Source organism: Zonotrichia albicollis, chromosome 14, assembly GCF_047830755.1.
Source record: "Zonotrichia albicollis isolate bZonAlb1 chromosome 14, bZonAlb1.hap1, whole genome shotgun sequence".
Classification (NCBI taxonomy): domain Eukaryota; kingdom Metazoa; phylum Chordata; class Aves; order Passeriformes; family Passerellidae; genus Zonotrichia; species Zonotrichia albicollis.
The window spans coordinates 13,174,571-13,189,526 of record NC_133832.1 but is presented as its reverse complement, the minus strand read 5'-3'; the positions used below and the strand labels follow the sequence as shown (position 1 = coordinate 13,189,526).

Below are 14,956 nucleotides of genomic sequence, written 5' to 3'. Positions count from 1 at the left end.
AAAGAACACTTATAAACAGGAGAGAACAATTAAGCAACCAGACAATCTGTGTCTCCTCATGTCTGTACACAGAGTGTGCTTTGAGCAGGGTGTTAGGTAAAGCCTGGGGAAGGTCACTAACCCAGCGAGGGTCAGTGTTTCATGGGGAATTGGAAGTCCTGAGGTAGAAAACAAGAAGGAGAGTGTGTGGGTAGGTGTTGGAAGAGCAGGTAGAGGGGAAGGAGTGGGGAGACATGCTAGACGCGAAGGTGTGTGACAGAGAGGCGGCCAGGCAGGGGTGCAAGCAGAGGAGCTGAAGAGCCCAGAGTGGGGGAGCGAGCCCTGGCAGGTTGGCGGCAGGGAAGTGGGTCGGGCTAAGGCGAGGAGCGAGGGCGTGCGGAGGGCAGGCGGTATTTAGGAGGGGAAGTGGGCAGGTGACCGTGCAAGGTGTTTGAGGCAGGTGGGTGTTCCCGAGGAAGCGGGCGCGGGGCCGGAGGAGGGTCAGCGGGCCCGGGCTGCGAGGGGCTGCCCCGGGGGCGGGAGGCGGCCCCGCCCGGGCCCCGGGGCAGCGCAGGGGCCGCGGTTCCCGGCAGGGCAGCGAGGGGCGGGCGGCTGCCGGCCCGATAAAGCGGCGGGCGGCGGGCGGCGCGGGCAGAGCGCAGCGGCGGCAGAGATGGGGATGCTCAGCCTGCCCGGCTTTCTGTCCTGCGGGAAGAAGAAGGTGAGGCGGCGGGGGGCGGGCTGGCCGGAGGCTCCCGGGCAGGTGGGGTGCCGAGGCACCTGGGCAGGTGTGCGAGAATGTAGGCGAGTGTGGGTGCACCTGGGCAGGTGGGTTGTGGAGGTGCCCAGGTGGGCGTAGCGGCGCTCGGGCAAGCAGGGCACAGGTACGTCGGCAGCTGAGGACAGGTATGAAGTTGTCTGGGCAGGCGAGATCTAAACAGGGAGCGGAAGGTCAAGTGGGATGAGCTCCTTGACAGATGTACAAGGCGCTAGGACAGGTGTTTTTTAAAGTGAGCATACAGGTATGTGCTGATGTGAACATCTGAACAAGTATGGGGGCATCTGTAGGGGCAGAATAGAGTAGTCTCCTGCAGCCGATAGCACAAAGGAGTAAGGCAAAATTGTGGAGGTGTTTGGGCTCTCTGGGGGGACCCTCTCTCACAGGTCTGTGCTGTCCTGCCAGGGACCAAGTGGACTGGCACCCAAAAAAATGACTCTGCCCGTCCTGTCTGGCTGGTCAGCTACCCCAAGGTGCGTCTCTGGACAGAGAAATGATGATATGATTGCCCTTCTTGCCTGGTGTGTATCACAAGACTTCCCTCTTCTCTCCAAAGGACGTCAATTTCACATATGATGGAGATACCAGTTGCACCGATGAGAACTTGGAGCGTGGCAATTGGGCAAACAAAGCCGAATACCTGCTGTCCATGGTGGGCTATGCCGTGGGCCTGGGCAACGTCTGGCGCTTTCCCTACCTCGCCTACCAGAATGGAGGAGGTACCTGTGCTGAACGGCAGGGTCACAGGGGGGGCACACCTTGCTATCCCCAGGAGAGAGCAGAGCAAGCTCTGAGGCTGGGCATGTTCTGTTAAAGCTGGATGTGAGCTCTACCACCCTGGGAACTGGGATAGAGCCTGCTCATGGGAAAGGGCACTAAGAGGCACCTATGTGCTTTTTTGGTACCAGCTGAGAAGGGAAATAGTATTTAGTTTGAGTTGCAAATTTCCACCTGAGAATACCATCTTCTGAATTACTCATAAACAACGTGTACCTTTTTGTCCATGTGCCAATATCCTCTACTTGTCTAAATAGCTGCTCTCCCTCCCCAGTGCTTACCCTCTGGTAAGTTTATGTTATATACCATACCTGGTGTGTTTATAGAGAACAGTGGAATCCCCTCTGCACCTTTGTTTTTCCATGCAAACACTCTAAGCTGGAATAATTATCTCAGCTCAATAATTACCCAGATCAAACACTTGGGAAGTGTGAGACAGGGAGAGCTTCTACCTGCTTACACAATGAAGTAGTGGCAAAGCCACGCAGAGGCACTGGCTTCCTTGGCTTGTATTCCAGAGCTTTATCTACTTGCCAGGCGACCCCTGGTAATTAAAGAGTGCCTAAATAGTAACTGCCGAGAACTTACTTATATGTACCTGTTTGCTCTGCCTAACTCTTGTGGAAGTAAAATTCTGGGCTGTAAAGGCAGTACAGCCCACACAGCTGCACATGCAATATAAGGAGGCATTCCCAGTATGGAGTTTTTATTGGAGTGACATGGGTTGGTTTGCATTACTTGAAGGTTTGTTGAAGAAAATAGTGAAAACCAAGTAAGTTGTGATGTCAGCCCTTGGACTAGATCTTTTTTTTCATCTGCTGCAGCAGAGACTTTGCATTTAAAGGCATATTGGTGCTGTTGCTTGCATCCTTTTCTGTGCCCCTTTGCCCATGATTGATAAAGACAACTGTTACATCCTTGTTTTGAAACAGAGGAGTAATCCAGTTAATTCTGTGGGACAATTTACTTCCTGAAATTACATCAGGTATTTGCAGTTCCTTGCAGAACTGGGTCCTTGATTGCTTTAAATTCACTGAGAGTGATGAGGACAGATTCCTGCAGGGATATTGTGTTGTGTTTATGAAACTCGTGCTCTCGCTTTCCCTGTCTTCTGTGCACACACAAAGAAGTGCCAGTCCCTTTCACAGAACAAGGCGCTCACTGATATCAGGTTAACATGCACTATTAAATGGACTTGAACAAGAGCCATCCTGAGATGATGTTTGACACAGGACTCAGCCAACCATAGAAAATAATCTTCATGCTTTGATGTCCAGTACCTGCTTAACAGGGCAGTTGCAAAACACAGCTGAGCACACACAGGAATGGTTCTGTTCCTCTTTAAATTAAAAGTTGGAGGATTAAATAGAAAGTGGACAAGGTGCACTACAGTTAAGCAGCATTCTTACTTGTATTAGAGCACATCCTCAATAGTTTTTTATAAAATGAATTTACTTTCTTATAAGAGAAGTCATTCTTTTAAAATCAGTTCTGACATTCATTGCAGGTACTACTTAGTCTTATAGAAAACAGGACTTAGAAAAAAATCTCTCTATTTCAAAAATAAGTGCGTCCAATGGGGAGCAGGGGTGAAAGAAGGAGTGTAAAATGTGATAAAACTGTGGTGAATGCTGAAAGATGCATTGTTTTCTCTGTGTGTGTGTGATTGTGCTTTTCCCCCCATTTTTTATCTCCTCTCAGGTGCTTTTCTAATCCCCTACACCGTCATGCTGGCGTTAGCTGGCTTGCCCTTATTTTTCATGGAATGTTCCATTGGGCAGTTTGCCAGTCAAGGGCCAATTTCCGTCTGGAGAATGTTACCATTGTTTCAAGGTTGGTTTTCTTATCTTTCCTTTTATTCTAATAATAAACTGTTGTGAATTAATGATTTCTTAATGAAGTTACTAATTGTGAGACACTGATATCCGTGTTACCAGTGTTCTGTACCCAGGTATATACTTCCTCATTATTCAGTTAATAAACAGATGCTGAGTAAAGATTCCCCCAGAAAGGCTCTTGATTATGAAAGGTTTTGTCAGAGATTCTTGTGCTCAGCAGCCCATCACTCTCACTCCAGCTGTCCAGGCAGAGGGAAATATCTCTGTTTTGCTGTGTGAGGGAAAAACTCAAGTAAAACAACTTGTGTAATGTGTGCAACATATTGAAAGTAAACTTTAGAAATTGACTTTATCACTGGTTTTTTTTATGCTTCACGTCCAGTGTAGCTTGTGAGGCAATTGTGTGTTGGATGGGTTAATTCTGTATTTGGCTGCCAGTGTGGGCACAGGCACGCGGGTCTGGGTGCTCTGTGCAATCTTGTGCACAATCACCGAGCAGCTGCCTTGGGAGTCATCTGCTGGTGAGATAAAATAGCCTAGACTCTGGCTTTGTGAAGTGGGGTGCCTCTTGAGATAAGAGAAATCGTTGCATGCTGTAGTGGTAGTTTGAGTTTGTGGTGATGGTTTGTATTTCAAGCACTCTCAAAGGGAGATTTGTTTGGAAACAATTAACCATGCGCTTTACTCATGCCTGTCCATCCTGGTCCTGTACCAAGGGTGTAAAGGACTCTGCAATGGTTTTGTTTGTCTTCATCTGCCAGAGGAGTTAACGTAGGAGAAGTTTCCTTCGGATACAAGAAGAATTTGCTTGTCACCGACAGAAACTGGTTGCCCCAATATTTACTCTTTTTGCCAGTCTCTGTTCTGCAGCACAAGAAACTTTGATGAAAGCAGTCTGTCTATCTTAAAGCAAAAGGTTTTAAACCCAGCATATATTTTATATATCTGTAAAGACAGAAACTTAATAATAGTTTCTAAGGTGACTGGTACTGTTTGTCAGGCTTTTCCAAACTCACAGAACAAAACTGATTTTAACAAGGGGGAGGACAGTAATATTGAGAAGATTTACTGTAGTTTAAAGCATTCATTACAGTGGAATCTTTAAAAGGGCTTGGGCAGTCCTAGTAGAGTTTGTTTTAGTAAATTTCCCTCTGAATGGGGAGAGAACAAAATACTGAATTTCTCCTTTAGACTTTGTAAATAGTCCATTCTTCTATGGGCCTGATTCAAATTGTGTTTCAAAAGCATGTTTGAGATGGTCAGTTTGGATCATATCCATCATATAATGGGTTTGAAATGTCGCTGTTTGTTTGCTGTTAAAAAATATTTTAAAACCAAACAAAAACCAACTTGAACTTCTTCCCAAGTTGCCTTTTAAAAGTCAAGTGAAGGCTATTTGTTTTGGTGGGAGGAGGGGCTTTGCAACCCGAGTTTGAGATGGTTAAGATATTTTGTGTTTCTCTTTCCTAGGTGTGGGCATCACAATGGTCATCCTCTCAACATTTGTGACTATCTACTACAATGTTATCATTGCTTATGCACTCTACTATTTATTTGCCTCATTTCAAAAAGTGCTGCCATGGTCAGATTGCTTTTCCTGGGCAGATGAACTCTGCAGCAAGACAAAAATAGGTACCATACTTACCAGACAGAGTTGAATATTATTGGTTTTGGTAATTGTTATATTTGGTAATTGTTTGGTAACTGTTTTCTGGGTGAAAGTAGAGGATCGAGACAGCTACCCATGGCTTCAAAGGTCCTTCCTGGAGTTTTGTATCTGAACACAGAGGAGTGATGCTTATCCACTTCTTTGCCACCGGTTCTGGATGCTTGGGAAATCTACAGAGAACTGGGCTGAAATCACTTTGTTGAATCCCTTCTGTTTCCTTTTAAACCTCAGCTTTTTTCTAGTACATACATTTCCAATTGCTTGAAATACTGCATTCCCATTTCATCAGGCTTTGTGGCAAAAACACCCCTTCCATGAGACAACCTAGTGCAGTAGTTTTTGTCGAGGTCTTTTCATTACTCCTTTCGTCCCCTGTGGCTATGGTAATCCTGAGCACCACTGAGGCGCTGCTTTCACTCTTCATTAACTCTTTAGAATGTATCTCCATACCATTGTTCTTGTGTTTCACTGCAGAGGTAGGGCCTAAGCACTTACCTCACCAGTTTCTGTATCAGAGCAGTTTAAGGCAAAAGGTGAAGTTGGTGAGGTAATTACCAGTTAGCAGCTGGAAATGTTCTTGCCTGGTAACTAGTGATTATTAAAATAACAAGGACAAGATCAGGATGGATTATATTCTTTGCAGTATTAATGTAAATATATCTCAACCATATATCTGAAAATATCTTCTAAGAGGCCTTATGTAACAAAAAGTTGGTGATTATTTATTGGCAAAACAAAAAAGATTTCAGCACCTAATTTGTAAGTGTTGGGGGAACACAAATCTGACCTGAACTGAGGAAGCTGTCCTGAAATAGGCTTCAACAAGAATTTCCAGTAAATGCTGATGCGTTTGCTGATGAAGTGTTTTTTATTGTATGTTCTGGCAAAAGATTCCCAACCCCAGTTTCCATTCCTCCAACTCTGCTCCAAGGAAAATATGTAAAGTGTTCTAACAAGCCCTCTGCCGCAATCAGATGAAATCAGATACCAGATGATCCATGTGTTACCTTGGTTTGGGACAAAGGTTTTCATAGAGTAACCAAGGCTGCAATTTTAACTATGCTCAGATTTGATTTTTGTAAGTATTCTTGAGGATAAGTAAAACGTGGTGAGCACACCAGATTCTTGGTGTTTTGATTTACAGTCAAGTAGCGAAATCACAGCTGCAAGTGACATTTCAGGTTTGTTTCCAAATCTTGTTAGCAGGCAAACTGAAGCTGTAATTGCTTAGGAAACACATTTGCTGTATCGGTGTGATTTTTTAAATAAGAGTCATCCCAGTATTAATGATTCCTTTTTATTGATTTCAGTAAATGACTGCAATGCAACCTTTCATGGGAATGTCATTCGTGCAAACTACACCTTCGTCACGGCCAACAATCTCTCGTGTATAAATGGCAGCATAACCTACAAACCAGTGCAATTTCCTACCGAGCAATACTGGAAGTAAGTAAATACTTTAAAGAAATTACTGAAAAAATGAATACCTTTTTATGCATTGTGGTTTTGGATGTACCTTTAATTTTTGTCTTATCTTGCAGTCCAGAAAAAATCTAGTCAAGGGACATGGGCATGCAAATCACTAGAGAGGGGACTTAAAATTTAATTGATAAGTTTGGCTTTTTTAAGAGAAATTATGTATAGAAAGAGAAGCAAGTGAGTCAACCTTTAAGCAATTGGAAAATGCTGCCATTTCTAGAAGTCCTCTTCTCTGGAGTCCTGGTAGGCACTACTTGGCATCTTTACACATAGCATATACTTTTCTTTTTCTCAGGAGTTACTGTGTAAAATATATTCACCTTATTCGGAATCTGTGCCTGTTGTAAAATTGCCATTTCTTTATTGCTGCACGGTCTCAATTTGCCTTGTGTTCACTGGGTTCCTGGAAACGGATTCTTTTGGGCTCTTCTTTTCCTGTCAGAATTTCATGATTAACACAGAATATCTTAGGTGGGTCTTACAGGAGATGTATGGAGAGGTGAGAGCTGGTAGGCTTCGAAAAGAAGGAAAAATTGTAGTTACGTACATATACAGCTTCTCATTGCCAATCATGCAATTCCAACTGCACGCTCTTGGAAGAGGCTGCAGAGTGTTGTAATAGCCTCACACAGCAGCTCATTTTTTCTGGAGAAGTAGCTGAAGAGGAATGTGTGAGATTTGTGTGCTGTTGCCATCCCCTCCTGACGGGAGCATCGTGTGCTTTCAGCAAAGTGGCTCTGCAGCGCTCGAGTGGGCTGGAAGAGACCGGCAGGGTCGTCTGGTACCTGGCTCTCTGCCTCCTCCTCGCCTGGATCATTGTTGCAGGTGCCCTGTATAAAGGAATCAAATCCTCTGGAAAGGTATGTTAGGAAGACCAAGGAGATGACTTTTGGCCTGATTCTGCCCTCCCAATGTCAGTTGGAGCCAGGGAAGTTTAGCACAAGGCAGGATGCAGTCCTAACACACCCACCTCTGCTGGGCTCAGCATTTGTCTTCCCTTCTGCTCCTCGGCTTCATAATTGTTACATAAAATATGAGTAAGGTGCTGATTACACAGCTATTACTTCACTCCTGGGCCTCCACTCCACTGGGCTGCCCTGTATTTTGGAATCTTGCCGTTGTGCCGGTGATTCCAGCTGAGTTTAGCTGTTGCCTGGGCCGTGTGATGGAAGCGTGTGTGTGATGGCACACACGGGCACACGCCCTGGGAGCACCCGGTGATTATTTTGTGCTTCCAGTCTGGCTGAGATGGTTGGACCATCCAGGTCAGGTGCTGTGAACAGGTGTGTGTGTGTGTGCAGGTTTCTGGCAGATTGTGAAATGTTGTTTGTTCCCAAGAGTTGAAATTAGTTGTAGGGACAAGGTACTTAGATGCTTGTTTTCAGAATCTGTCTCTGCTGAGCTCCCATTTCCACAAGCTGCAGCATGGTTTTCTGGAGTTTTTTTTGGGCTAGGCTGACTTCAGGCAGGCTGAATTTCATCCTTTCTCACCAAGACCCTTTTCTTGGTTTGGTTTCTTCCTCCTCATACTCTTTTCTCCCCTTGGTGTTGCATCTCCATCATTTACATCTTCAGTCTCAGTTGCCTTTGCTCTTTTGTTCACCTTCTCTGCACAGATTTTTTTTCCCCATTTTCCTTCTGTCATTGTGCCTTTCTTTGGTTCCTTGCTGCCTCCTTTCCTCCACTCAGTATGCAGTCTACTCCTGTTTTGATTTCTCTTTGCATCTTTCTGTCTTTGTTTCAGTGCTTTGGGGTGGAATATCTGTTTTTTCCCAATTATTTGGCTGCATGACTCTTTTTAATCTCATGTTCTTTGGGTTTCTGGCAGTTGCCCTTGGTGTTGTCATTTTTTTTCTGGCACCAAGACAATTTTCTTTGGAGAGTAAGGTGAGACTTGGAAGAATCTAGCTGGGCAGGAGCAAGACAGATGAAAGGCCGAGAGAATTGTGCTAGGCAAGCATGAAGGAAGTCTTTGGAAATGTCAGACTCACCACACAATGGCACAATGCTCTGGCTTGGTGGAGGCAACAGTCCTGGGTCAATTCCCTGTCTGAATAACACTGAAGCTAAGACTCAAGAAACCAGAGTATTGTTGAACGTAGCCTGTGTGATAATAACTGTACTGCTGGCCTTGGTCCCATTGTGCTAGTACAACAGAATAGAACTGTGTCTGAGAGAACCTAAAAGTCCTTGCTCCAGCAAAGAAAGCTTCCAGAGCAGTGAGTTTAAAAAAAATTTTTTGTTTTGGCTTTTTTTTGAGGGATGGTCGGGGGGAATAGCAGAGAGGTCATCAGGAGATAATCCCCCCCTGGTCGCCAAGTTTTTCCTGGCTTTCAGCTTGCACTTGCTAGAAGCACTGCCTAGCAAGAGATGTCTGGCCTAGTTGAATCCAGACCTCCAGCAGTAAATCATGCCAGAGAAATGCATTTCTGAAACTGGTCAAGTGCGCTCTCAAAAGTGGATATGTGGCTTGGGCCATCTGCTTCTTCTGGAATGCAGCTCCAGAACCGGCTAAGCCAGATGGTTTGGTGGTTGGCATGTGTTCATTTCTCTGGTTGCCTGTTTCCCTTTTGCACCAGCAGACCTTTGCCTAAAGCCTGTCCAGTCTTCCTGCATGAAGGTCTGTGGATCCCCTCACACCTAATGTGTGTCCCTGCCCATCTTTCTGCAGGTTGTCTACTTTACTGCACTCTTCCCATATGTCATCCTGTTCGTCCTGTTGGTACGAGGTGCCACCCTGGAAGGTGCTTTGGATGGCATCGAGTACTACATTGGGAGAGAGTCCAACATCACCAAGCTGATGGAGGCAGAGGTGAGAGGAAGTTCAGCCCCAGAAGTGTGACACGCTTTCCTGGTTATGTGGCTTTCTTCTTTTTTATCCAGTCAGGTCCTTCAGGTCTTGCCCTGTGTTTTGTATCAGCAGCTGGTTGTGTAAAAAGTCCAAGCCCCTATTGCAGCTACTCTCAAATTGAAAGACAGTCACCTCCTTTGCCCTCCCTACCACACCAGTGATGAGAACTGTGCTATTGCTTCTAAACAGTTCTTGGGGACCATGCTGGAGTTTAATGTTAGCAGGATCTGCTGATAAAGTTCTTGCTGATGATTTTAAGGGACTTTATCATAAGGCTGAAGGGATCCCTGAGTTTGAAATTCAGGCCATGCCTTGCCTGGGAAATTACCTTGGGTAATTAGGTGGACCAGGAAGAGCGCCTCATGCAAAGAACGCCAGAACTTTGTTCTGGCTTATGCCAATATTATTGCAGTTTTATCAAAAGCAACCATTAGGTGTGATATTTATTTGTGGTATTTATATGAGTACTTGGCACTAGCTGAGGGGCTACGTCAGAAGCAGGAGTGGTTTGTTTGGGTCACACAAGTGGGAGGGTACATGGAAGTTCTCACTCCTGCAGCCAGTCCTGGTGGTCCTTATTTGTTGTGTCTGTGCCAAGATTCATATCTCAGCAATTCACCTATGTGAACAAATCTAATAATTTCTTCAGGGTTAGCCCACTACGATTTAAGTATTTGTCAACATGCTTGGGATGTGACCTTTAGACACGATAGAGATAGTGTTTGTGATTGAGACTGCAAGGTCACCAGCATGTTATATTCTATCCTCCCTAAAATTCATACAAAATAGAATTAGATACACAGGCTGAATGAAAAAAAATACTCTTGAGCTTCAATGGTGCACAGACTTCAATGTTTATGATAAACAGTATAAGTAATACAGCAATTCTCATGTTCTTTTTTCTTTTGGCAGGTTTGGAAAGATGCAGCCACCCAGATATTTTTCTCCCTTTCTACGGCGTGGGGCGGGCTTGTTGCTTTGTCTTCATACAACAAGTTCCACAACAACTGCTACTCAGATGCCATTCTAGTTTGTGTGATCAACTGTGCCACCAGTGTATTTGCTGGGTTTGCAATATTCTCCATCTTGGGACACATGGCATATGTGTCTCAGAGGCCTGTCTCAGAGGTGGTCGACTCAGGTAGGCTGATGGTCACACTGTTGGTATTGGGACTTGCATTGGCCAAGGCACGACAACAACATCCTTCTCTCCACTATTTTCCAGGGTTTGAACTGGCCTTTGTAGCCTACCCAGAGGCTCTCTCCCAGTTACCAGTTTCTCCTCTGTGGTCCTTCATGTTTTTCTTCATGCTTGTGCTTTTGGGCCTTGACTCCCAGTTTGCCAGCATAGGTAAGTGGGGTTTTAAGTGACTCATGTCTTTTCTTAATTTTCTTAATTTTGGTGCTCAAACTCACTTCTTCCTTTGCAGAAACAATTACAACCAGCATTCACGATATAAATCCCAGTATGATGAAAAAATTAAGAGGACCTATAACCGTGGGGGTGTGTGCAGTATTGTTTTTATTTGGGCTTGTCTGTGTTACTCAGGTAAGAAATTGAGTTTTTTTGGTAGTGAATTTAGTTATGCTGCAAGTGATGAAGTCAAATCAAAATACCCTTTACAACTGTTGCTTTCTTTGTGGATAAATCTTAGAGACCCTTGAATTTTGACAGTGTGCCTGAACACACAAGCAAGCAATTCCCGTGGAAAGCTAGAAGAAGGTTTTCTGTGATTATTGAACTGAGACAGGCTTTTAAATAGAAGGCTTTTACAGAGCCTGCGAATGATCAGCCTGATTTATGGTTCCTCAGTTCAGAATTTATTTGTGTAATCACAAGTACACACATAGAACATGTCCACAGCACAGTGGGTGCTGCTAATAAATGCTGATGGGAACTTTTTGTTCAGAACTCACTACCAAGGAGGACAGGAATTAAGGAATGGCCTGTCCATGTCTTAAAAACCCATTAGCTCATGAGCATTTGTAGATTGCATGGTTCCTTCTCCTGCATGTGTATAAAACATGTTATATAAATAGATATACAGAAAAGGAATTTTAAGTATACTGTGTAAAATTTCTTGAGGCAATTGCTTTTAAGGGTGTAAAGGTTCACTGCTATTACTCCATCTAGAAATAAAGATTTATGTGAGCAATTAGATTGAAAATGTGAAGGAGGTAATTGTGGTGAGTAGACATTTGTATCGTCAAGCAAAGTACATAAGTCATGAAACAGGATGATGGGGAAGCTTGCAAGGGACTCAATCACAAGAGTGTGGAATGGCTCAGAGATTGTTTCCTGCTCTGGGATCCTGCTATTGCATGCTGGTGTTCAAAGCTGTGGTTAACCCCATGGAGAAGTCAGGCATGTAGGAGGATTGAAGCCTCCCAGAACTGATAACTGGTATAGCCGTTGCTGTAGTTCAGTATAAAACCTTTGGCCCCAAATTTATTCCTGTAAGCTCCAAATTTAAATCCTGCTCTCAGTTGTTTATGTATGCTCTATATATGCATAGATCTTGCTTTTAGCATCTATAGTATTTTGTTAGATGTGCTTTTCAACTTTACAGAGAGGATTTAAAGAAAATAATATTCACAAATCTGTAGCTGACCTGGAGAACTGTGAACTTAAAAAACTCATAGTCATGATTAGTTAAATTGTCTTGAACAAATGCATCTTATTTGTATGTTACTACTCAAATTTTAACCTCTAATGTTTGTCCTGCAGGCAGGAATTTACTGGGTTAACCTAATAGATCACTTCTGTGCTGGATGGGGACTCCTCATTACAGCTTCCCTGGAGATAATAGGAATCGCCTACATTTACGGTAAATTATTTGCATTGAAAACATATTAATTAAACCAAACAATCCCAGGAGCAGTGTATATCATGGAGTCACAGTATGATTTTGGGGTGAAAGGAACTTGGAAAATCATCCTGATTCCAGTCCCTGTCATGGGCAGGGACACCTTCCAATAGACCAGGTTTCTCAAAGGCTCATCCAGCCTGGCCTTGAGCAGCTCCAGGGGTATAAAATACTAATTGTTACAATAAAGAAATTATAAGTTAACCATCTGAATAATAATAGGATTAAAAAAAACTTTAATGCAGAGCTGGAGAAACTGTCCTTGATTATTGCTTTTCTTTGATCACTTTTGAGTAACCCCATGTGCAAGGGAGGTACCTGCTTTACAGTGAGTCCCATGATTGTCTTCCAACAGGAGGAAAAAGGTTCATTGAAGACATTGAAATGATGATTGGAAAGAAGACCAATTCATTCTGGCTGTGGTGGAAAATATGCTGGTTTTTCGTCACTCCTGTGCTGTTAATAGTGAGTGCACATGACTGGGTTGTGTTAGTGTGATGGAATTTAATAACTTAATATTGAAGAGGTTGCTTTGTGAAGATTCAGGACTGACTGCCCAGGCTCTGTGTATAAAGATGGGGCATAGCTGTGCCAGTGAAGTGAACTATGGGCTGTATCTGCTTGCTGATACACTCCCTCCTCTTTGATGCACTCCAGGAGAGGCTGGGCCTTGAGATCAGTAACTAGAGAGCTGGGTCTACACTCCCAAGGACTAACACAGGGCAACTAGATCCTCTGCCTTGGCAGCTGGCTTATCTTAATTTCAGACTGAGATTGGTTTGAAAACCTTTTGAAGGAAATCCCATTTTTGGGTCAGATGTTCTGCTGTTCTCCTGTCTGAGACCTTTAAATGTCCCGTTGAATGTTTGGTTTTTGTTAAACCTGTACTTCCAATTGTGAGTGTAGATGGTTGGATTATGTTACTATGACAGAATTGATTAACATTGCCAATCCAGGAACAGTGGGAAGTCACTCTGGCCAGTACCTTACCTGTAATCTGCCCAGACTTTAGTTTAGAAAATGCTGCTTAAAACGATCCAATTTCTGAAGCAATATTTGCCAATTTCTAATCTTAGGTTCTTTCCTGTGTTCCTGTAAATAATGGAATACAGGAACGCAAAAAACATATAGAGAACGGTACTGGGCTCAGCCAGCAATACATATATTACCCAACATAAGATTTAAAGAAAACCTAGAGATTAAGTTGTGTTCAAACACAAATATACTTAGTGCACCTCAGCACTGGTGTCATTTTTCAGTCCTGGCCTTCAGTCTTGCTGCTTGGTGATGACTGAACACCAAAGTCTGCACAACTGTTCTCATACTCAGGAAGTAAGAGGGAACTGTGCATGACTTGTAGACAACCCTTCTTTTTATTAAACCAACTTGGAAGCAGTGCAAATTCAATGTTGTTGGAAACCTGCTTTTCTCTTATTGTTTTTGCCATTTTTTCTAGGCTGTTTTGATCTGGTCTTTGACCACATTTTCAAATCCCACTTATGGCTCAGTGATATACCCAGCCTGGGGAAACATTCTTGGCTGGTGCATGATCATCTTCAGTATCATCTGGATTCCTATTGTTGCTATTGTAAAAATACTTAAAGCTGAAGGAACCCTTCTTGAGGTAAGGGCAAAAAACCCACTGATATAGCCTCAAGTCTGAATTTCTTTGGTATTATCAGGACCACCTGTGCTGTTTTCTCCAACACATTTACTACTTTGACATGTTTTTCAAATGGGCTTTTAGACCAAAGCATTATCTCTGGTAGTTGCATCAAAGGTGCATCTCCCTACCGTGTTCTGATAAAAAGATCAAGTCTAATTCTTTGGGAGTGCACACACACCATTTGAGAGAGAATTTTCATCAGTTCTGTTGCTATTCCAGCTTCTTTAAATTCTCTGAAGAATTTCTATTGCTTTCTATCCCCATATAATTTTCTGGAGTTTTGCCTCCCATTCCTCACAGAAGCAAGTGACACATCTGAGATATTCTGCTCTTGGCAAGCTTTCCCAAACAGTTGTGTTGGCCACAGCTTTTCCTGTTCCTTGACCTCAGTGTCCAACACCCACCAACCCCAAAGACACTTGGAACGATTTTAAACAACTTTGGTGATTTGCCATTTGTTGAGCTGCAGTGTGTGCCTAGAGCTATAATTGTACTGAATTTTAGAAGCAGCCTGGACTAAGGGAAGACATTAAATGCCTGTTGGTTTTGCTTTGCAGCGCCTTGTCAGCTGCTGCCGGCCTGCAGCAAACTGGGGCCCCTACCTGGAGTGTCACCGAGGGGAGCGGTACAGCCACATGGCAGACCCCAAGAACAAGGAGAACGAGATTCCCACTGTGTCTGCCATTGTATACAAGCGACGTTGAGATGGCTGTTTGGATGACTGTTTTTTAGTACATATATGTGAATTTTGTCTTTTGATATTGAAAAGGTACCACAAAAAAAAAAAAAAAGGCAAATCAGCAGCCCTGCCTCTTTAATATCCAGCCCTCAAATGAAAGCGAGTTGTATTATTTATTTTTATTGTTTTAGTCTTTGGGGAGGAACACATCAATTAGGCACTGAGATCTCACTAGGTGTGTAGGTTGAGAGGGCAGGATAATCCATTGCAGGCTCCCCAGGCTGGATGGGGTTAATCATGCCCAGATACATGCTGGACTGGGCATGATTAACCCCATCCAGCTGGTATCCAGCTGGACTGCAGATGGGTGTGG

General features: G+C 43.8%; 1 protein-coding gene across 1 annotated transcript; it reads left to right on the top strand.

Annotated features, from left to right (window-relative positions):
* Window positions 1-449: 449 nt before the first annotated feature.
* SLC6A14 (solute carrier family 6 member 14) lies at window positions 450-14,739 on the top strand. The gene is made up of 14 exons (XM_074551523.1): window positions 450-700; window positions 1,314-1,476; window positions 3,236-3,367; window positions 4,843-5,004; window positions 6,352-6,487; window positions 7,248-7,380; window positions 9,192-9,332; window positions 10,284-10,512; window positions 10,597-10,722; window positions 10,802-10,920; window positions 12,100-12,199; window positions 12,594-12,703; window positions 13,695-13,862; window positions 14,462-14,739. The coding sequence occupies exons 1-14, from the start codon at window positions 653-655 to the stop codon at window positions 14,606-14,608; spliced, it is 1,914 nt and encodes a 637-aa protein (XP_074407624.1). The 5' UTR covers window positions 450-652; the 3' UTR covers window positions 14,609-14,739.
* The last annotated feature ends 217 nt before the right edge of the window (window positions 14,740-14,956 follow it).

Coding starts and splice junctions, on each gene's coding strand:
- SLC6A14 (XM_074551523.1), top strand. CDS start 653: ATGGGGATGCTCAGCCTGCCCGGCTTTCTGTCCTGCGGGAAGAAGAAG. Junction 7,381..9,191: donor GAATCAAATCCTCTGGAAAG/GTATGTTAGGAA, acceptor ATCTTTCTGCAG/GTTGTCTACTTTACTGCACT. Junction 9,333..10,283: donor CCAAGCTGATGGAGGCAGAG/GTGAGAGGAAGT, acceptor TTCTTTTGGCAG/GTTTGGAAAGATGCAGCCAC.